Genomic DNA, 22670 nt, shown 5'->3' with positions numbered 1-22670 from the left:
AGGGAGGGCTGGGGTGTTGGTGTGGGACTGTAGGGAGGGCTGGGGAGTTGGTGTGGGACTATAGGGAGGGCTGGGGTGTTGGTGTGGGACTGTAGGGAGGGCTGGGGTGTTGGTGTGGGACTGTAGGGAGGGCTGGGGTGTTGGTGTGGGACTATAGGGAGGGCTGGGGTGTTGGTGTGGGACTGTAGGGAGGGCTGGGGAGTTGGTGTGGGACTGTAGGGAGGGCTGGGGTGTTGGTGTGGGACTGTAGGGAGGGCTGGGGTGTTGGTGTGGGACTGTAGGGAGGGCTGGGGAGTTGGTTTGAGACTATAGGGAGGGCTGGGGAGTTGGTGTGGGACTGTAGGGAGGGCTGGGGTGTTGGTGTGGGACTATAGGGAGGGCTGGGGAGTTGGTTTGAGACTATAGGGAGGGCTGGGGAGTTGGTGTGGGACTGTAGGGAGGGCTGGGGAGTAGGTGTGGGACTGTAGGGAGGGCTGGGGAGTTGGTGTGGGACTGTAGGGAGGGCTGGGGAGTTGGTGTGGGACTGTAGGGAGGGCTGGGGAGTTGGTGTGGGACTGTAGGGAGGGCTGGGGTGTTGGTGTGGGACTGTAGGGAGGGCTGGGGAGTTGGTGTGGGACTGTAGGGAGGGCTGGGGAGTTGGTGTGGGACTGTAGGGAGGGCTGGGGTGTTGGTGTGGGACTATAGGGAGGGCTGGGGAGTTGGTGTGGGACTATAGGGAGGGCTGGGGAGTTGGTGTGGGACTGTAGGGAGGGCTGGGGTCTTGGTATGGGACTGTAGGGAGGGCTGGGGAGTTGGTGTGGGACTGTAGGGAGGGCTGGGGAGTTGGTGTGGGACTATAGGGAGGGCTGGGGAGTTGGTTTGAGACTATAGGGAGGGCTGGGGAGTTGGTGTGGGACTGTAGGGAGGGCTGGGGAGTTGGTGTGGGACTGTAGGGAGGGCTGGGGTGTTGGTGTGGGACTATAGGGAGGGCTGGGGAGTTGGTGTGGGACTATAGGGAGGGCTGGGGTGTTGGTGTGGGACTATAGGGAGGGCTGGGGTGTTGGTGTGAGACTATAGGGAGGGCTGGGGTGTTGGTGTGGGACTATAGGGAGGGCTGGGGAGTTGGTGTGGGACTGTAGGGAGGGCTGGGGCGTTGGTGTGGGACTGTAGGGAGGGCTGGGGTGTTGGTGTGGGACTATAGGGAGGGCTGGGGAGTTGGTGTGGGACTATAGGGAGGGCTGGGGCGTTGGTGTGGGACTGTAGGGAGGGCTGGGGTGTTGGTGTGGGACTGTAGGGAGGGCTGGGGTGTTGGTGTGGGACTATAGGGAGGGCTGAGGAGTTGGTGTGGGACTGTAGGGAGGGCTGGGGCGTTGGTGTGGGACTATAGGGAGGGCTGGGGTGTTGGTGTGGGACTGTAGGGAGGGCTGGGGAGTTGGTGTGGGACTATAGGGAGGGCTGGGGAGTTGGTGTGGGACTATAGGGAGGGCTGGGGTGTTGGTGTGGGACTGTAGGGAGGGCTGGGGTGTTGGTGTGGGACTGTAGGGAGGGCTGGGGCGTTGGTGTGGGACTGTAGGGAGGGCTGGGGTGTTGGTGTGGGACTGTAGGGAGGGCTGGGGTGTTGGTGTGGGACTATAGGGAGGGCTGGGGAGTTGGTGTGGGACTATAGGGAGGGCTGGGGCGTTGGTGTGGGACTATAGGGAGGGCTGGGGTGTTGGTGTGGGACTGTAGGGAGGGCTGGGGAGTTGGTGTGGGACTGTAGGGAGGGCTGGGGCGTTGGTGTGGGACTATAGGGAGGGCTGGGGTGTTGGTGTGGGACTGTAGGGAGGGCTGGGGAGTTGGTGTGGGACTGTAGGGAGGGCTGGGGAGTTGGTGTGGGACTATAGGGAGGGCTGGGGAGTTGGTGTGGGACTATAGGGAGGGCTGGGGAGTTGGTGTGGGACTATAGGGAGGGCTGGGGTGTTGGTGTGGGACTGTAGGGAGGGCTGGGGAGTTGGTGTGGGACTGTAGGGAGGGCTGGGGAGTTGGTGTGGGACTATAGGGAGGGCTGGGGAGTTGGTGTGGGACTGTAGGGAGGGCTGGGGAGTTGGTGTGGGACTATAGGGAGGGCTGGGGAGTTGGTGTGGGACTGTAGGGAGGGCTGGGGTGTTGGTTTGAGACTATAGGGAGGGCTGGGGAGTTGGTGTGGGACTGTAGGGAGGGCTGCGGTGTTGGTGTGGGACTGTAGGGAGGGCTGGGGAGTTGGTGTGGGACTGTACGGAGGGCTGGGGAGTTGGTGTGGGACTGTAGGGAGGGCTGGGGAGTTGGTGTGGGACTATAGGGAGGGCTGGGGCGTTGGTGTGGGACTGTAGGGAGGGCTGGGGTGTTGGTGTGGGACTGTAGGGAGGGCTGGGGTGTTGGTGTGGGACTATAGGGAGGGCTGGGGAGTTGGTGTGGGACTATAGGGAGGGCTGGGGAGTTGGTTTGAGACTATAGGGAGGGCTGGGGAGTTGGTGTGGGACTGTAGGGAGGGCTGGGGAGTTGGTGTGGGACTGTAGGGAGGACTGGGGAGTTGGTGTGGGACTGTAGGGAGGGCTGGGGAGTTGGTGTGGGACTGTAGGGAGGGCTGGGGAGTTGGTTTGAGACTATAGGGAGGGCTGGGGAGTTGGTGTGGGACTGTAGGGAGGGTTGGGGAGTTGGTGTGGGACTGTAGGGAGGGCTGGGGAGTTGGTGTGGGACTATAGGGAGGGCTGGGGAGTTGGTGTGGGACTGTAGGGAGGGCTGGGGAGTTGGTGTGGGACTGTAGGGAGGGCTGGGGAGTTGGTGTGGGACTGTAGGGAGGGCTGGGGAGTTGGTGTGGGACTGTAGGGAGGGCTGGGGAGTTGGTTTGAGACTATAGGGAGGGCTGGGGTGTTGGTGTGGGACTGTAGGGAGGGCTGGGGTGTTGGTATGGGACTATAGGGAGGGCTGGGGAGTTGGTGTGGGACTGTAGAGAGGGCTGGGGAGTTGGTGTGGGACTGTAGGGAGGGCTGGGGAGTTGGTGTGGGACTGTAGGGAGGGCTGGGGAGTTGGTGTGGGACTGTAGGGAGGGCTGGGGAGTTGGTTTGAGACTATAGGGAGGGCTGGGGTGTTGGTGTGGGACTGTAGGGAGGGCTGGGGTGTTGGTATGGGACTATAGGGAGGGCTGGGGAGTTGGTGTGGGACTGTAGGGAGGGCTGGGGAGTTGGTGTGGGACTGTAGGGAGGGCTGGGGAGTTGGTGTGGGACTGTAGGGAGGGCTGGGGAGTTGGTTTGAGACTATAGGGAGGGCTGGGGAGTTGGTTTGAGACTATAGGGAGGGCTGGGGAGTTGGTGTGGGACTGTAGGGAGGGCTGGGGAGTTGGTGTGGGACTGTAGGGAGGGCTGGGGAGTTGGTGTGGGACTGTAGGGAGGGCTGGGGAGTTGGTTTGAGACTATAGGGAGGGCTGGGGAGTTGGTGTGGGACTGTAGGGAGGGCTGGGGTGTTGGTATGGGACTATAGGGAGGGCTGGGGAGTTGGTGTGGGACTGTAGGGAGGGCTGGGGTGTTGGTGTGGGACTGTAGGGAGGGCTGGGGAGTTGGTGTGGGACTGTAGGGAGGGCTGGGGTGTTGGTGTGGGACTATAGGGAGGGCTGGGGAGTTGGTGTGGGACTATAGGGAGGGCTGGGGAGTTGGTGTGGGACTGTAGGGAGGGCTGGGGAGTTGGTGTGGGACTGTAGGGAGGGCTGGGGAGTTGGTTTGAGACTATAGGGAGGGCTGGGGAGTTGGTGTGGGACTGTAGGGAGGACTGGGGAGTTGGTGTGGGACTGTAGGGAGGGCTGGGGAGTTGGTTTGAGACTATAGGGAGGGCTGGGGAGTTGGTGTGGGACTATAGGGAGGGCTGGGGTGTTGGTGTGGGACTGTAGGGAGGGCTGGGGAGTTGGTTTGAGACTATAGGGAGGGCTGGGGAGTTGGTGTGGGACTGTAGGGAGGACTGGGGAGTTGGTGTGGGACTGTAGGGAGGGCTGGGGAGTTGGTTTGAGACTATAGGGAGGGCTGGGGAGTTGGTTTGAGACTGTAGGGAGGGCTGGGGAGTTGGTGTGGGACTGTAGGGAGGACTGGGGAGTTGGTGTGGGACTGTAGGGAGGGCTGGGGAGTTGGTTTGAGACTATAGGGAGGGCTGGGGAGTTGGTGTGGGACTATAGGGAGGGCTGGGGTGTTGGTGTGGGACTGTAGGGAGGGCTGGGGAGTTGGTTTGAGACTATAGGGAGGGCTGGGGTGTTGGTGTGGGACTATAGGGAGGGCTGGGGTGTTGGTGTGGGACTGTAGGGAGGGCTGGGGAGTTGGTGTGGGACTGTAGGGAGGGCTGGGGAGTTGGTTTGAGACTATAGGGAGGGCTGGGGTGTTGGTGTGGGACTGTAGGGAGGGCTGGGGAGTTGGTGTGGGACTATAGGGAGGGCTGGGGTGTTGGTGTGGGACTGTAGGGAGGGCTGGGGTGTTGGTGTGGGACTGTAGGGAGGGCTGGGGAGTTGGTGTGGGACTGTAGGGAGGGCTGGGGTGTTGGTGTGGGACTATAGGGAGGGCTGGGGTGTTGGTGTGGGACTGTAGGGAGGGCTGGGGAGTTGGTGTGGGACTGTAGGGAGGGCTGGGGAGTTGGTTTGAGACTATAGGGAGGGCTGGGGTGTTGGTGTGGGACTATAGGGAGGGCTGGGGTGTTGGTGTGGGACTGTAGGGAGGGCTGGGGAGTTGGTGTGGGACTGTAGGGAGGGCTGGGGAGTTGGTTTGGGACTATAGGGAGGGCTGGGGAGTTGGTGTGGGACTGTAGGGAGGGCTGGGGTGTTGGTGTGGGACTGTAGGGAGGGCTGGGGAGTTGGTGTGGGACTGTAGGGAGGGCTGGGGAGTTGGTGTGGGACTGTAGGGAGGGCTGGGGAGTTGGTTTGGGACTATAGGGAGGGCTGGGGTGTTGGTGTGGGACTATAGGGAGGGCTGGGGTGTTGGTGTGGGACTGTAGGGAGGGCTGGGGAGTTGGTGTGGGACTGTAGGGAGGGCTGGGGAGTTGGTGTGGGACTATAGGGAGGGCTGGGGAGTTGGTGTGGGACTGTAGGGAGGGCTGGGGAGTTGGTTTGAGACTATAGGGAGGGCTGGGGTGTTGGTTTGAGACTATAGGGAGGGCTGGGGAGTTGGTGTGGGACTGTAGGGAGGGCTGGGGAGTTGGTTTGAGACTATAGGGAGGGCTGGGGAGTTGGTGTGGGACTGTAGGGAGGGCTGGGGTGTTGGTGTGGGACTGTAGGGAGGGCTGGGGAGTTGGTGTGGGACTGTAGGGAGGGCTGGGGAGTTGGTGTGGGACTGTAGGGAGGGCTGGGGAGTTGGTTTGAGACTATAGGGAGGGCTGGGGTGTTGGTGTGGGACTATAGGGAGGGCTGGGGAGTTGGTGTGGGACTGTAGGGAGGGCTGGGGAGTTGGTGTGGGACTGTAGGGAGGGCTGGGTAGTTGGTGTGGGACTGTAGGGAGGGCTGGGGAGTTGGTTTGAGACTATAGGGAGGGCTGGGGTGTTGGTGTGGGACTATAGGGAGGGCTGGGGTGTTGGTGTGGGACTATAGGGAGGGCTGGGGAGTTGGTGTGGGACTGTAGGGAGGGCTGGGGAGTTGGTGTGGGACTATAGGGAGGGCTGGGGAGTTGGTTTGAGACTATAGGGAGGGCTGGGGTGTTGGTGTGGGACTGTAGGGAGGGCTGGGGTGTTGGTGTGGGACTGTAGGGAGGGCTGGGGAGTTGGTGTGGGACTATAGGGAGGGCTGGGGTGTTGGTGTGGGACTGTAGGGAGGGCTGGGGTGTTGGTGTGGGACTGTAGGGAGGGCTGGGGTGTTGGTGTGGGACTGTAGGGAGGGCTGGGGTGTTGGTGTGGGACTATAGGGAGGGCTGGGGCGTTGGTGTGGGACTATAGGGAGGGCTGGGGTGTTGGTGTGGGACTGTAGGGAGGGCTGGGGTGTTGGTGTGGGACTATAGGGAGGGCTGGGGAGTTGGTGTGGGACTGTAGGGAGGGCTGGGGAGTTGGTGTGGGACTGTAGGGAGGGCTGGGGAGTTGGTGTGGGACTGTAGGGAGGGCTGGGGAGTTGGTATGGGACTGTAGGGAGGGCTGGGGTGTTGGTGTGGGACTGTAGGGAGGGCTGGGGAGTTGGTGTGGGACTGTAGGGAGGGCTGGGGTGTTGGTATGGGACTATAGGGAGGGCTGGGGTGTTGGTGTGGGACTGTAGGGAGGGCTGGGGAGTTGGTGTGGGACTGTAGGGAGGGCTGGGGAGTTGGTGTGGGACTGTAGGGAGGGCTGGGGAGTTGGTGTGGGACTGTAGGGAGGGCTGGGGAGTTGGTGTGGGACTGTAGGGAGGGCTGGGGTGTTGGTGTGGGACTGTAGGGAGGGCTGGGGAGTTGGTGTGGGACTGTAGGGAGGGCTGGGGTGTTGGTGTGGGACTGTAGGGAGGGCTGGGGTGTTGGTATGGGACTATAGGGAGGGCTGGGGAGTTGGTGTGGGACTATAGGGAGGGCTGGGGTGTTGGTGTGGGACTGTAGGGAGGGCTGGGGTGTTGGTGTGGGACTATAGGGAGGGCTGGGGAGTTGGTGTGGGACTATAGGGAGGGCTGGGGTGTTGGTGTGGGACTATAGGGAGGGCTGGGGAGTTGGTATGGGACTGTAGGGAGGGCTGGGGAGTTGGTGTGGGACTATAGGGAGGGCTGGGGTGTTGGTGTGGGACTGTAGGGAGGGCTGGGGTGTTGGTGTGGGACTGTAGGGAGGGCTGGGGAGTTGGTGTGGGACTGTAGGGAGGGCTGGGGAGTTGGTGTGGGACTGTAGGGAGGGCTGGGGAGTTGGTGTGGGACTATAGGGAGGGCTGGGGAGTTGGTGTGGGACTGTAGGGAGGGCTGGGGTGTTGGTGTGGGACTGTAGGGAGGGCTGGGGAGTTGGTGTGGGACTGTAGGGAGGGCTGGGGAGTTGGTATGGGACTATAGGGAGGGCTGGGGTGTTGGTGTGGGACTATAGGGAGGGCTGGGGAGTTGGTGTGGGACTGTAGGGAGGGCTGGGGAGTTGGTGTGGGACTGTAGGGAGGCCTGGGGAGTTGGTGTGGGACTATAGGGAGGCCTGGGGAGTTGGTGTGGGACTATAGGGAGGGCTGGGGAGTTGGTGTGGGACTGTAGGGAGGGCTGGGGAGTTGGTGTGGGACTGTAGGGAGGGCTGGGGAGTTGGTGTGGGACTGTAGGGAGGGCTGGGGTGTTGGTGTGGGACTATAGGGAGGGCTGGGGAGTTGGTATGGGACTGTAGGGAGGCCTGGGGAGTTGGTGTGGGACTGTAGGGAGGGCTGGGGAGTTGGTGTGGGACTATAGGGAGGGCTGGGGAGTTGGTTTGAGACTATAGGGAGGGCTGGGGTGTTGGTGTGGGACTATAGGGAGGGCTGGGGTGTTGGTGTGGGACTGTAGGGAGGGCTGGGGAGTTGGTGTGGGACTGTAGGGAGGGCTGGGGTGTTGGTGTGGGACTATAGGGAGGCCTGGGGAGTTGGTGTGGGACTGTAGGGAGGGCTGGGGAGTTGGTGTGGGACTATAGGGAGGGCTGGGGAGTTGGTGTGGGACTATAGGGAGGGCTGGGGAGTTGGTGTGGGACTGTAGGGAGGGCTGGGGAGTTGGTGTGGGACTATAGGGAGGGCTGGGGAGTTGGTGTGGGACTGTAGGGAGGGCTGGGGAGTTGGTGTGGGACTGTAGGGAGGGCTGGGGAGTTGGTGTGGGACTGTAGGGAGGGCTGGGGAGTTGGTGTGGGACTGTAGGGAGGGCTGGGGAGTTGGTGTGGGACTGTAGGGAGGGCTGGGGTGTTGGTGTGGGACTGTAGGGAGGGCTGGGGTGTTGGTGTGGGACTGTAGGGAGGGCTGGGGAGTTGGTGTGGGACTATAGGGAGGGCTGGGGTGTTGGTGTGGGACTGTAGGGAGGGCTGGGGAGTTGGTGTGGGACTGTAGGGAGGGCTGGGGAGTTGGTGTGGGACTGTAGGGAGGGCTGGGGTGTTGGTGTGGGACTGTAGGGAGGGCTGGGGAGTTGGTGTGGGACTGTAGGGAGGGCTGGGGAGTTGGTGTGGGACTGTAGGGAGGGCTGGGGTGTTGGTGTGGGACTGTAGGGAGGGCTGGGGAGTTGGTGTGGGACTGTAGGGAGGGCTGGGGTGTTGGTGTGGGACTGTAGGGAGGGCTGGGGAGTTGGTGTGGGACTGTAGGGAGGGCTGGGGTGTTGGTGTGGGACTGTAGGGAGGGCTGGGGAGTTGGTGTGGGACTATAGGGAGGGCTGGGGAGTTGGTGTGGGACTGTAGGGAGGGCTGGGGTGTTGGTGTGGGACTGTAGGGAGGGCTGGGGAGTTGGTGTGGGACTGTAGGGAGGGCTGGGGAGTTGGTATGGGACTATAGGGAGGGCTGGGGAGTTGGTGTGGGACTATAGGGAGGGCTGGGGAGTTGGTGTGGGACTGTAGGGAGGGCTGGGGAGTTGGTGTGGGACTGTAGGGAGGGCTGGGGTGTTGGTGTGGGACTGTAGGGAGGGCTGGGGTGTTGGTGTGGGACTGTAGGGAGGGCTGGGGAGTTGGTGTGGGACTATAGGGAGGGCTGGGGTGTTGGTGTGGGACTGTAGGGAGGGCTGGGGAGTTGGTGTGGGACTGTAGGGAGGGCTGGGGAGTTGGTGTGGGACTGTAGGGAGGGCTGGGGTGTTGGTGTGGGACTGTAGGGAGGGCTGGGGAGTTGGTGTGGGACTGTAGGGAGGGCTGGGGAGTTGGTGTGGGACTGTAGGGAGGGCTGGGGTGTTGGTGTGGGACTGTAGGGAGGGCTGGGGAGTTGGTGTGGGACTGTAGGGAGGGCTGGGGTGTTGGTGTGGGACTGTAGGGAGGGCTGGGGAGTTGGTGTGGGACTGTAGGGAGGGCTGGGGTGTTGGTGTGGGACTGTAGGGAGGGCTGGGGAGTTGGTGTGGGACTATAGGGAGGGCTGGGGAGTTGGTGTGGGACTGTAGGGAGGGCTGGGGTGTTGGTGTGGGACTGTAGGGAGGGCTGGGGAGTTGGTGTGGGACTGTAGGGAGGGCTGGGGAGTTGGTATGGGACTATAGGGAGGGCTGGGGTGTTGGTGTGGGACTATAGGGAGGGCTGGGGAGTTGGTGTGGGACTGTAGGGAGGGCTGGGGAGTTGGTGTGGGACTGTAGGGAGGCCTGGGGAGTTGGTGTGGGACTATAGGGAGGCCTGGGGAGTTGGTGTGGGACTATAGGGAGGGCTGGGGAGTTGGTGTGGGACTGTAGGGAGGGCTGGGGTGTTGGTGTGGGACTGTAGGGAGGGCTGGGGAGTTGGTGTGGGACTGTAGGGAGGGCTGGGGTGTTGGTGTGGGACTATAGGGAGGGCTGGGGAGTTGGTATGGGACTGTAGGGAGGCCTGGGGAGTTGGTGTGGGACTGTAGGGAGGGCTGGGGAGTTGGTATGGGACTGTAGGGAGGCCTGGGGAGTTGGTGTGGGACTATAGGGAGGGCTGGGGAGTTGGTTTGAGACTATAGGGAGGGCTGGGGTGTTGGTGTGGGACTATAGGGAGGGCTGGGGTGTTGGTGTGGGACTGTAGGGAGGGCTGGGGAGTTGGTGTGGGACTGTAGGGAGGGCTGGGGTGTTGGTGTGGGACTATAGGGAGGCCTGGGGAGTTGGTGTGGGACTGTAGGGAGGGCTGGGGTGTTGGTGTGGGACTGTAGGGAGGGCTGGGGTGTTGGTGTGGGACTGTAGGGAGGGCTGGGGAGTTGGTGTGGGACTGTAGGGAGGGCTGGGGAGTTGGTGTGGGACTATAGGGAGGGCTGGGGAGTTGGTGTGGGACTGTAGGGAGGGCTGGGGAGTTGGTGTGGGACTGTAGGGAGGGCTGGGGAGTTGGTGTGGGACTGTAGGGAGGGCTGGGGAGTTGGTGTGGGACTATAGGGAGGGCTGGGGAGTTGGTGTGGGACTGTAGGGAGGGCTGGGGAGTTGGTGTGGGACTATAGGGATGGCTGGGGAGTTGGTGTGGGACTGTAGGGAGGGCTGGGGAGTTGGTGTGGGACTGTAGGGAGGGCTGGGGTGTTGGTGTGGGACTGTAGGGAGGGCTGGGGAGTTGGTGTGGGACTGTAGGGAGGGCTGGGGAGTTGGTTTGAGACTATAGGGAGGGCTGGGGAGTTGGTGTGGGACTGTAGGGAGGGCTGGGGTGTTGGTGTGGGACTATAGGGAGGGCTGGGGAGTTGGTGTGGGACTATAGGGAGGGCTGGGGAGTTGGTGTGGGACTGTAGGGAGGGCTGGGGTGTTGGTGTGGGACTATAGGGAGGGCTGGGGAGTTGGTGTGGGACTGTAGGGAGGGCTGGGGAGTTGGTGTGGGACTGTAGGGAGGGCTGGGGAGTTGGTGTGGGACTGTAGGGAGGGCTGGGGAGTTGGTGTGGGACTGTAGGGAGGGCTGGGGAGTTGGTGTGGGACTGTAGGGAGGGCTGGGGTGTTGGTGTGGGACTGTAGGGAGGGCTGGGGTGTTGGTGTGGGACTGTAGGGAGGGCTGGGGAGTTGGTGTGGGACTATAGGGAGGGCTGGGGTGTTGGTGTGGGACTGTAGGGAGGGCTGGGGAGTTGGTGTGGGACTGTAGGGAGGGCTGGGGAGTTGGTGTGGGACTGTAGGGAGGGCTGGGGTGTTGGTGTGGGACTGTAGGGAGGGCTGGGGAGTTGGTGTGGGACTGTAGGGAGGGCTGGGGAGTTGGTGTGGGACTGTAGGGAGGGCTGGGGTGTTGGTGTGGGACTGTAGGGAGGGCTGGGGAGTTGGTGTGGGACTGTAGGGAGGGCTGGGGTGTTGGTGTGGGACTGTAGGGAGGGCTGGGGAGTTGGTGTGGGACTGTAGGGAGGGCTGGGGAGTTGGTGTGGGACTATAGGGAGGGCTGGGGTGTTGGTGTGGGACTATAGGGAGGGCTGGGGAGTGTGGCGCACTAGGGGTGCACATCATCTGCTTGGTGCTGTTTAAAGTCAGATTTTTTAAATCAACTGCACACGACACAGGCACACACGACACAGGCACACGACACACACACGACACAGGCACACACAGACACACACGCACGCACACACACACACGTGCATATCATGGACGCAAACCAGCGTGGGCTCCTGAATTATATGGAAACGCAAAGAGTGAGATAATTTTTTGTTGTTAATTTAGCAGACGTTTGTTGAGCAGCCACTGTGTACCAGGCACTGTTCTGGGCTTGGGAGGACAACAGTGAACAAAGTAAGCCTAGATCCCTGCCCCCGCGGAGCTGTCCGGTGGGAGCAGTGGGCAACATGCAAATAAGAGAACTGTCCGAGGGCAGTAAGTGCTGGCGAGCAAGTGAAGCAGGGAGGGGGTGTAGGGGTGCTGGAAGGAGGAGCAGCAGTTTCAGTGTGAGGCCAGGGAAGGCCTCTCAGATATGTGACCTTTTTTTTTATTGGAGTGTAATTGCTTTACAATGTTGTGTTAGTTTCTGCTGTACAACAAAGGGAATCAGCTATACGTATTCGTATAGCCCCTCCCTCTTGGACCTCCGTCCCACCCCACCCCCATCCCACCCATCTACGTCATCACAGAGCCGAGCTGAGCTCCCTGGGCTAGGCAGCAGGTTCCCGCTAGCTAGCTATTTTACACATGGTAGCATATATATGTAAACCCTAACCTCCCAATACATCCACCCTCCCCTTCCCCCTCTGTGTCCACCCGTCCATTCTCTACATCTGCGTGTCTATTTCTGCCCTGCAAATAGGTTCGTCTGTACCATTTTTCTAGATTCCACGTATAAGTGGAATCAGATATGTGACATTTGATGCATAACCTGAAGGAGGCTGGAAGGATGCACCCCAGCGCCAGTGGGGCCCGGGGTTCTGCTGGACCCTGAGGCCGTGGCCCGCTCCCCCTGCAGGTTCTGGCGAGTTCGCACCAGCTGGTGGAGGGCGGCCTTGGAAAGCTCACCTCCTCCATCCCCTCCAGAGGGAGACTTCACACCTGGTAGAAACCCTATAATTGCCACCAGTTACAGATGGGACCCTTGGGGACTTCTCGGGAGGGCATGTGACCTTGACAACAGATGTTCATGTAGTTCCAGGCCTGATGATTCCTGTTGAGACAAAAAGCCAGTTCTTTCCTCTATCCACTGGGCTGACCTCGGCCAAGAGCCTCAGGGAACACAGCTGGCTCCAGGTGGGCCTCCCTTATAAAACTGCCTCAGCACTGGGCTCGAAAGGGCAGGCTTCACTCTTGTTTCCTTCGGTCGTTCAGTGAGATGTTACAGAGCATCATCTATATATTCCTGGGGGTAGGGTGGACAGTGCCCTGGATCACCCAGAACTCTCAGTGCAGAAGCAAAGGCAGGTCATAAACAAGTGAACTTGTAAAGAAGACTGTTTCAGAAGGACAGAAATGCTAAGAACAAACAGACATTGGTATGATAGCAAGTAAACAGGGGGCTCCTTCTGATGGGGAGGTCGGCCAGGCCTTGTTGAGGAGGTGACCTCTAAGTTGAGATCTGAATAATGGGACAAGCCAGCAAAGTGAAGTCTCGGAGAGGGAGTCCCAGGCAGAGGCAAGAGCAAGTGCAAAGATCCTGGGGCAGGGATGAGCTTGGAGCCCTTGAGAAACAAAGAAGAAGCCAGTGTAGCCAGGGGAGCAAGGGAGAGGGAAGAGATGAGGTCAAAGAAACACGGGAGGTGGGTTGGCAGGGAGGGCCGGTCTGGAAGGGTCTTAGGCCACAGTAAGGAATTGGGATTTTCTTCTGAGTGTGATGGGAAGCTGCCAGGTGGTTTGAAGCAGTGAAGAAATATGATCTATGTTTGCCTCAGGGAAGCTCTAGCTGTTTCCTTCCCTGTTTGGTGGAAAGATGGGATAAAAGAATCATGTAAATCTCCATTTCACTCTTAGCCTTTAGGGACAGAGTGCCAAGGTGGGTCTGATTTGTTGTTTTCAGGTCACTAGGGGGTGAGCTAGTTGGTGAATTGGGATCAGCAGCTCCCTGGCAAGAACTTCAAATGCCTGGTAGACCCTGGATTGGTTTCCTACTGCTGTCCTAACAGATTGCCATCAACCAGGTGGCTTAAAACAACAGAAATTTGCTCCCTCACAATTGTGGAGACAGAAGTGTGAAATTAAGGTGTTGGCAGGGCTCTGATTCCTGCAAAGGCGCAGGGGCGAATCCTTCTCAGTTCACCCAGCTCCTGGAGGCCCAAGGAGCTCCTTGGCTTGTGGCAGCATCCCTCCAATCTCTGCCTCCATCTTCACATGGCCTTCCCCTCCGTGTCTGTGTGTCTTCTTCCTTCTGTCTCTTGGAAGGACACTTGTCCTTGCATTTAGGGCCCACCCAGGTAATCCACAATGATGTCACCTCAGGATCCTTTAGTACCTCTGCGAAGACCCTTGGCCAAATTAGGTCCTATTCACAGGTGCCAGGACTTGGGACAGGGGCATATCTTTGGAGGGTGGGCCATCATTCAACCCACTATAGACCCTAAGAACTGCAAGGAAAAGAAAAAAACAGAGGATGGCCTTAGAAGGAAAAGAAAAAGGATTTCCATTGAATATTTCTGTTAAACCTACTAAGTGTCTGGGTACCAGCCATGGTATACAATTTCACATCCATTCTTCACACATTTATTGAGTACCTACTGTGTGTCACACACTGTAGGGGCATTGAGAATTCGGCACCAAGCAAGGCACTCAGTCTTTGAGCTCCTGGAGCCCTCAGTGGAGCAGGCAGTGTGCAGGCACCGGCGCACAGTAAGGTTTCCACACAAATTCCTTTCCTTCCTATACCTTGCTCTGCTCACAGCTTCATTGAAAAACAAGAATAGGCATGAGTGGAATCACCATACCTAGTGGTTTATCATTAAGTCCTAATAATACGTGCGTGATAAGAGTTCAAGGGAATCAGAAGCCAAAAAAAAAAAAAAGGGGGCTTCCCTGGTGGCGCAGTGGTTGAGAATCCACCTGCCAGCGCAGGCGACACGGGTTTCAGCCCTGGTCCGGGAAGAACCCACATGCCACGGAGCAACTAAGACCGTGCACCACAACTACTGAGCCTGCACCCTAGAGCCCGTGAACCACAGCTACTGAAGTCCACGCACCTAGACCCCGTGCTCAGCAACAAAGACAAGCCACCACAATGAGAAGCCTGCGCACTGCAACAAAGAGTAGCCCACGCTCGCCACAGCTAGAGAAAGCCCGCGCACAGCAACAAAGAGCCTACGCAGCCAAAAATAAATACATATATAAATCTATTTTAAAAAAAAGAGCAATGAGAAGAGGTGCGACTGTACTGATGGGTCAGATTTGGGGGGGTGGGGAGATGGGAAGTGGGTTCCAAGCTGGAAGGACCATGTGGACAAAGGCGGCGACAGTGGGTTATGACTGATGTAGAGCATGTCAGCTGAGAAGTATTCAGAGAGAAGGTGGAGGGGGGAGGGGTTGCCAGGTTGACGTGATCGGATTTCATTAAGAGGGAACAATTCTTGGGGAAGTTCCAGATGAAACAAAGTATAATCTTCTCTCTGTTTACATAGTGGTTGATTTCCCAAAAAAAAAGTCAGCATATATTAATACCCTGCAAAAAAAAAGATGTTCTGTTTATATGCAAGACAAGAGTTCTTTACTAGGCTCAGATAACTTATAAGCAGGTTTTTACCTCCCCGCCCCCATGAATGTCTAGTGGAACTGGGGACCCAGGGTACTTCCTCATTGCGCAGGACCATCCAATAGTGCATTGCTGGCCGCTGCCCAGAAATGCCAGGGGTGCCCCCCAATCTGTCCCTGGAGATTTCCAACATACACTCCCCTCCCCCGGGATGGGGGTGCTGCCCTGTTGAGGACCACTCAGAACCCATCTCTAATTGTTTGGTGCCCGACTGGGACGCACTCGTTGGAAAACTACTGGCCCACATCTCACTTCCGCTCTGGTTGCAGGTTCCATGCAGGTGATGAACAAGACACGGCGCATCATGGAGCAGGGCGGGGCGCACTTCATCAACGCCTTCGTGACCACGCCCATGTGCTGCCCCTCGCGCTCCTCCATCCTCACCGGGAAGTACGTCCACAACCACAACACCTACACCAACAATGAGAACTGCTCCTCGCCCTCCTGGCAGTCGCAGCACGAGAGCCGCACCTTTGCCGTGTACCTCAACAGCACGGGCTACCGGACAGGTGAGGGAGCCAGGCTGCCACGGGCGGGCACACGAGTGGGCTGGGAACCTCCGACGTGGTACCCCGTGTCCTGCCTCGGACCACTGTCTTTCCCTCTGTGGTCCCTGTACTGCGAGGGGTCCCTGTAGTGCGTGAACAGCTTTCTTTTAATTTAAAAGTTGTGCATTGACTTCTAGATGTGTTCGAAAAATACAGATTTATTCGCCTACAGGAGTGATAGAAAGTGACCTTTCCAAAGGAATTTGAGTTAAAAGAAAAAAGAGTGAGTCTATTTAAAATATGAAATATACTACAGAGAGGCCTTGAAGTACTCGGGCAGGAGTATGAGTTCTCTGTGAATTGTGCTATTTAAGTCGTTGGGGGACTACTTCGTTAATTTGAGGCCATCAGCATGGAACAAGCTTCCAGAAGAACATTGGGACGGGGGATGGAGAGGAGTGTATGTGGGGCCTGTGGCCACTCTACAGACGGCAAGGGACTGTTGGTCTTCACTTGATCGTCTACACCGCCCAGGGTGCTCCATCCCTCCTGCAGTTGGTGCCCACAGTGTTGGTTGCATCCGGGGTGGAGAGCGAGCAAGGTGTCCTGTCTCTTTATCCTGCAGGAGGTACTTAGGTGCGTTCTGAAGACTCACCTGCCAGGCTGGTTGCCTCAGGCAGAGGCACAATTACAGTCACTTATCTGCAGCACCACTGCAAAATCCTCCAAACTCAATGAAACTTGCTCTAATTTAGAAAAATAAACACTCCTCACCTTGGGTAAGGAGCCAAGGCAGTTGTGAAATCAGATACTGTGGCTTGAATGTTGTCACCCTGGGAAGTTGTGTTCAAGTGACAAGGGGCTTGTTTGGGTAGGAGTGACATGAGAGAAGGACGGATACCTCCCTGAGCTGGGTTCAGGTCACTGAAGCCGTCCTGGAAGCTGGGCAGCTGCCCCTCACGTACACGGTGTGGCTGGTGTGGGCACATCGGGGTGAGGAGCACGCTGGTGAGGTGTGTCGTCTTGCAGACCGTTGCCACTGCCAGAATCACCCAGCGGGCGGGCCCCGCTGAGAGAACTAGGAAGGCCTCGGTCCTATACACATGACCCTGTTGGTTCCGGGATCTCTGCAGAAAGCCACATGGGTCAGAGTTTACCCCAGGCCACCACCCATCTGGTTGCAGAGACCTGGATATAGATGGAGGAAGCAGGACAGACCAGGGCACCTACTGAAAGGGGCATCTGCCACTCAGGTCCAGGTAATTATAGCCATTCGAGCTCAGGGTTGCCAACCTTCAAATATTTCTAATCCGAATTCTTGGCCAAAATCTGATTTTAAAACATATTGGCAAAACTCAGTTTGTTTTGTTTTGTTTTGTTTTTTTAATACACAGTGTGGACCCACAGAGAAAACATGTCTGAGGGCTGTGAGACCCACTTTTAGAACCTCTAGCTGAAAGGTCTGTGTAGAAACCTTTAGCTTTGGATGCCAGAGGAACAGTAAGGACCCTAAAAGTGTACTCATCCACCCCCACATTTGACAGCTAGGGCAGCTGCAGCCCAGAAAAGAGACTTGCTCATAGTCGTAAAAGCAGGTGCTTGTGGCATCATCAAAATGGAAACCAAGACCGTAGGACTTCAAAGGGAGTATGGATGTTGTTACATCCATCAAATTGAAAGGAAACCTATATCCTGCGATATCTTAGGGGCTCACGATAGGGGCCAAAGCCTGGCGTTTCAGAATCATGTAGCTGGCACAAGGGAAGGAGCCATCTCTCAGGATTTAACATTTCTTCAAAATTGATTTCCGCAAACTTTGTCCTTGAATTTAAACAAATCACCAAAAAGCGCTTTCCCCAAAGAATTGCTTTCATCCAACTATGCTTAACTGTTACATCCTCAGTGAAGACTGGGAGTGTAATGCCAAGTATAAATTGCCATACGTAGAACATTTATGTTTTTTGTAAAACTGTCCCTGAGAATTTTATTCGTTATGTTTAGAATGGCCCCCTCTACAAGGAACTCTGTTCCAACCTGACATTGGGAACTCAGGACCCTGAAAATGTCTGTTTACTGTGATGAACTTATGTGCTCTTGTCATTAAAGAACAAGAGCTGTGTACCCTGTATACTTTCCCTTTTTGCCCTGGTAGTTAGGAAGCTCAGATTTGAGTTTTATTTCATTCTCTTTTATGGCTGAGTAACATTCCATTGTGTGTGTGTGTGTGTACACACACACGCCACATCTTCTTTATCCATTCATCTGTCGATGGAAATTTGAGTTTTATGTTAAGCCACTGCTTAAAGTGAAAACATGACCAGTTATGCTGGTCGTTGCAGGTTGATTGAGAAAAATAACAGAAAACTAGAATGAATTCAAAATCCCTTTCAGATTAACTTGATTTGTATGACTCACATGAGAATAATTAGACTCATATTAGAATAATAACTTTTTAGCTTCCCAGGGAACAATGGACAACTGTTCTTACCAGGTCTTTGGACACATTCAACCCTGCATTCTCATGAGTGTCTAGGGCAACTGATTGAATTAGATTTAAGTTTTTTGGCTGTGTGTGAGAGACCCAAGACAGAAGTCATTTATTACTCTCTCAACTAAAAGTCTGTGCTGCTTTGATGGACCTGCCCATGAATTGATCAGAGACTCAACCATTCCCTTTTCTTTTTTTTTTTTCCCTGAGGCATAATTGGCACATAACGTTATAGTAGTTTCAGATGTACGACATGATGAGTCAATATTTGTATATATTGCAAAAGGATAACCACAATAAGTCTAGTTAACATCTGTCATCATACATAGTTACAAAGGTCTGTGTGTGTGTGATGAGAATTTTTAAGATCTACCCTCTCAGCAACTTTCAAATATACAGCATAATATTATTAACTGTAGTCACTATGCTGTACATTATAGCCCCATGACTTATTTATTTCATAACTGGAAGTTTGTACCTTTTGACCCTCTTCACTCATTTCACCCACCCGCTACCTCCCACCTCTGGCAACCACCAACCTGTTCTGTGTATCTATGAGCTCGACTTTGTTTTAGATTCCATATGTAAGTGATATCATATGGTAATTGTCTTTCTCTGTCTGACTTATTTCACTTAGCCTGATACCGTCAAGGTCCATCCATGTTGTTGCACATGGCAAGATTTCCTTCTTTTTCATGGCTGAGTAGGATTCCAGTGTGTGTATACCACGTTTTCTTTATTCTTGCATCCACTGAGGACACTTAGGTTGTTTCCATATCTTGGCTATTGTAAATAATGCTGCAGTTAACATGGCGGTGCCGATATCTTTTCAAGTTACAGTGTTTTCATTTTCTTCAGATAGATACTCAGAGGTGGAATTGTGGGATCATACGGTAGTTTTATTTTTAATCTTTGAGGAACCTCCGTACTGTTTTCCATAATGGCTATACCAATTTACATTCCCACCAACAGTGAACAAGGGTTTCCTTTTCTCTAAGTCTTTGCCAACATTGTTATTCTTTGCCTTTTTGATAATAGGCATTGTAACAGGTGTGAGGTGGTATCTCATCGTGGTTTTGTTTTATTGCGGTACGCGGGCCTCTCACTGTTGTGGCCTCTCCTGTTGCGGAGCACGGGCTCTGGGCGCCCAGGCTCAGCGGCCATGGCTCACGGGCCCAGCCGCTCTGCGGCACGTGGGATCTTCCCGGACCGGGGCATGAACCCATGTCCCCTGCATCGGCAGGCAGACTCTCAACCACTGCACCACCAGGGAAGCCCTCATTGTGGTTTTGATTTGCATCTCCCTGATGATTAATGATGTGAAGCATCTTTTGATGTACCTGTTGACCATCTGTATATCTTCTTTGGAAAAATGCCTATGTAGATCTGTTGCCCATTTTTTAAATTGGATTGTTTGGTTTTTTTCTATTGAGTTGCATCAGTTTTTTGTATATTTTGGAAATTAATTCCTTACCAGATGTATGAGCTGCAAATATTTTCTCTCATTCGGTAGGTTTTCTTTTCATTTTGTTGTGCACAATGTTCCTTTACTGTGCAGAAGCTTTTTAGTCATCCCATTTGTTTCCTTTTGCTTTTATTGCCTTTGTTTTTGGTGTCAAATCCAAAAAAAATCATTGCCAAGATCCGTGTCAAATGATGATTTCAGGTCTTATGTTCAAGTCTTTAATCTGTTTTGAGTTAATCTTTGTCTATGGTGTAAGATAGTGGTTCATTTTAATTCTTTGACCTGTGGCTGTCCAGTTTTCCCAGTTCCATTTATTAAAGAGACTGTCCTTTCCCCATCATACATTCTTAGCTCCTCTGTCATAAATTAATTGACCATATATGTGTGGGTTTATTTCTGGGCTCTCTATTCTGTTTCATTGATCTATGTCTGTTTTTATGGCAACACCATACTGTTTTGATTACTACTGCTTTGTAATACAGTTTGAAATCAGGGAACATGATGCCTCCAGCTTTGTTCTTCTTTCTCAAGATTGCTTTGGCTCTCTGAGGTCTTTTGTGGTTCCATACAAACTTTAGGATTGTTCTTTCTGTTTCTGTGAAAAATGCCGTTGGAAATTTAATAGGGATTGCACTGAATCTGTAGATTGTTTTGGATAGTACGGACATTTTAACAGTATTAATTCTTCCAGTCCATGAGCATGGAATACCTTTCCATTTATTTGTGTCTTCTTCTATTTCTTTCATTAGTTAATGTCTTATAGTTTTCAGTGTACAAGTCTTTCACTACCTTGGTTAGGTTTATTCCAGATATTTTATTCTTTTTGATGCAGTTGTACATGGGACTGTTTTCTTAGTTTATCTTCTTGATAGTTTGTTTTTAGTGTATAAAAACACAACAGATTTTTGTGTATTGATTTTGTATCCTGCAGCTTTACTGAATTAATTTATTAGTTCTAACAGTTTTTTGGTGGAGTCTTTAGGGTTTTTTATGTATAATGTCACGTCACCTGCAAATAGTTACAGTTTTACTTCTTCATTTACGATTTGGATGCTTTTTCTTTCTTTTCTTGCCTAATTGCTCTGGCTAGGACTTCCAATACTAGGTCAAATAAAAGTGTTGAGAGTGGGCATCCTTGTCTTGTTCCTGATTTTAGAGGAAGAGTTTTCAGCTTATCACTTGAATATGATGTTAGCTATGGGCTTGTCATGTATGGCGTTTATTAGGTTGAGGTATGTTCCCTCTACAGTCACTTTTTTGAGAGTTTTCCTCATAAATGGATGTTGAATTTTGTCAAATGCTTTTTCTGCATCTGTTGAGATGATTTTTATCTTTCATTTTTTTTAATGTGCTGTATACATTGATTGATTGGGGGATGGTGAACCATCCTTGCATTCCTAGAATAAATCCCATCTGAACATGGTATATGATCCTTTTACTGTATTGTTGAATTCAGTTTGCCAATATTTTATTGAAGATTTTTGCATTCTGTGTTCATCAGAGATATTGGCCTATAATTTTCTTTACTTGTGGTGTCCTTGGCTGGCTTTGGTATCAGGGTAATGCTAACCTCATAAGATGAGTATGGAGGTATTCCCTCCTGTTCTATTTTTTGGAAGAGTTTGGGAAGGATTGATATTAATTCTTCTTTGAATTTTTGGTAGAATTCACCTGTAAAGCTGTCTAGTACTGGACATTTATATTTGGGGAAGTTTTTGATTATTGATTCAGTCTTCTTTCTAGTAATTGGTCTGTTCATATTTTCTCTTTCTTCATCAGTCAGTGTTGGTAGGTTGTATGTTTTTAGGAATTTATCCATTTCTCTAGCTTGTCAAATTTATTGGCATATAATTGTTCGTAGTAGTCTCTTATGATCCTTTGTATTTCTGTGGTATCAGTTGTAACGTCTCCCTTTTTATTTCTGATTTTATTTATTTGAGTCCTCTCCCTTTCTTTCCTGGTTGAGTCTAGCTAAAGTTTTATCAATTTTGTTTATCTTTTCAAAGAACCAGTTTGTAGTTTCATTGATCTTTTCCATTGTCTTTTTAGTCTCTGTATTTCATTTATTTCTGCTCTGATCTCTATTATTTTTTTCCTTCTACTAACTTTGGGCTTTGTTCTTTTTCTGGTTCCTTGAAGTGTAATATTAGGTTATTTATTTGAGATTTTTCTTACTTCTTGATGTAGGCATTTGTCACAAGGAACTTCCCTCTTAGAGCTTCTTTTGCTGCATCCCATATGTTTTGGTGTGTTGTATTTCCGTTTTCATTTGCCTCAAGGTTTTTTTTTCTCTTTTGATTTCTTTGACCAGTTGGTTGTCCAGTAGCATGTTGTTAATCTCCACGTATTTGTGAATTTTCCAGTTTTCTTCTTTTAATTGATTTCTAGTTTCATACCATTGTAGTTGGAAAAGATGCTTGATATGATTTCAGTTTTCTTAAATTTATTAAGACTGGTTTTGTGGCCTAACATATGATCTATCCTGGAGAATATTTCAATTGCACTTGTAAAGAATGTATATTCTGTTGCTTTTGGATGGAATGTTCTGTACATGTGTGCTAAGTCTATCTGATCAACGTATAGTTTAAGACCTATGTTTCCTTATTGATTTTCTGTCTGGATGATCTATCCATTGATGAAAGTGGGGTAATAAAGTCCCCTACTATTATTCTATTGCTGTCTATTTCTCCCTTTGGGTCTATTAATATTTGCTTTATATGTTTAGGTGCTCTTAAATTGGTTAGAGACTCAACTGCTTTCTATTTCTCCTTATCTCCCACTGATGAGAAACAAGTCACATGAGCATGCATGATTGCAGAGGAAACTAGGGAATGTAGTCTTTATTCTGGGTGGCCATTTGCCCAGCTCAAAATTCTATTACTATGGGAGAAGAAGATATGGATACTGAGGGAAGATTAAAGTCACAACCTCAATAATGGTTCTTAGTCCATTTGTGTATGTGATATCCTTTTGAAGACAGGAGGTTAGCTGGAACTGTGGAAGACTGGAACCAGAAAACTGTTCCTTAAGTGGACCAGCAGTTCATGTAAATAGTGCTTTTAATGTATTTAATTAGGTATTTTATCTTGAAAAAGTGAAACTACACAGTTTTAAAAATAACTTTATTCTGTGTTATATTCTAGTAGTATTTAACAACGGTTAGGTTATAATTGTGCCGAATGGGGCTTCCCTGGTGGCGCAGTGGTTGAGAGTCCGCCTAACGATGCAGGGGACGCGGGTTCGTGCCCCGGTCCGGGAAGATCCCACATGCCGCGGAGCGGCTGGGCCCGTGAGCCATGGCCACTGGGCCTGTGCGTCCGGAGCCTGTGCTCCGCAACGGGAGAGGCCACAGCAGTGAGAGGCCTGCGTACCGCCAAAAAAAAAAAAAAAAAAAAAGTTGTGCCGAATGGATTGATTCTTTAATCAAATGAATTGATGAAGTGTCAGTTAAAGGCAGTGGAGGGGATAACTTGTTCAACAAATTTAAATGATAGCACAATATGATATCCTTTACTTCACCTTCAGTTTTCACAGCAAAATCATATAGGGTCATTTTTGCAAACGTATTTGAGGATTTGATCAGTTTTCCCAAGGGCCTCT

At 53.1% G+C, this 22670-nt stretch overlaps 1 protein-coding gene across 8 annotated transcripts in view; it reads left to right on the top strand.

The window, feature by feature from the left end:
- SULF2 (sulfatase 2) overlaps positions 1-22670 on the top strand; it is a 163255-nt gene that overhangs the window by 53110 nt on the left and 87475 nt on the right. For 7 of the 8 annotated variants that reach the window (XR_016387938.1, XR_016387939.1, XR_016387941.1 and 4 more), the window contains exon 3: positions 14899-15138. Coding sequence is in view for 2 of the 8 variants with exons in the window: in XM_030762892.2 (XP_030618752.1) it covers positions 14899-15138 (240 nt within the window). In the remaining 6 variants the exon portion in view is untranslated. Of the gene's footprint in view, positions 1-14898; positions 15139-22670 lie in introns of those variants that run through there. The other variant, XR_016387942.1, reaches the window with a different exon arrangement.

This window comes from Delphinapterus leucas, chromosome 15 (assembly GCF_059928025.1).
Source record: "Delphinapterus leucas isolate spDelLeu-1000000601 "Yukka" chromosome 15, BTC_Dleu_Yukka2, whole genome shotgun sequence".
In the NCBI taxonomy this organism is placed as follows: Eukaryota; Metazoa; Chordata; class Mammalia; order Artiodactyla; family Monodontidae; genus Delphinapterus; species Delphinapterus leucas.
The sequence above is the reverse complement of the archived record's forward strand: the minus strand, read 5'-3'. Positions and strand labels throughout refer to the sequence as shown.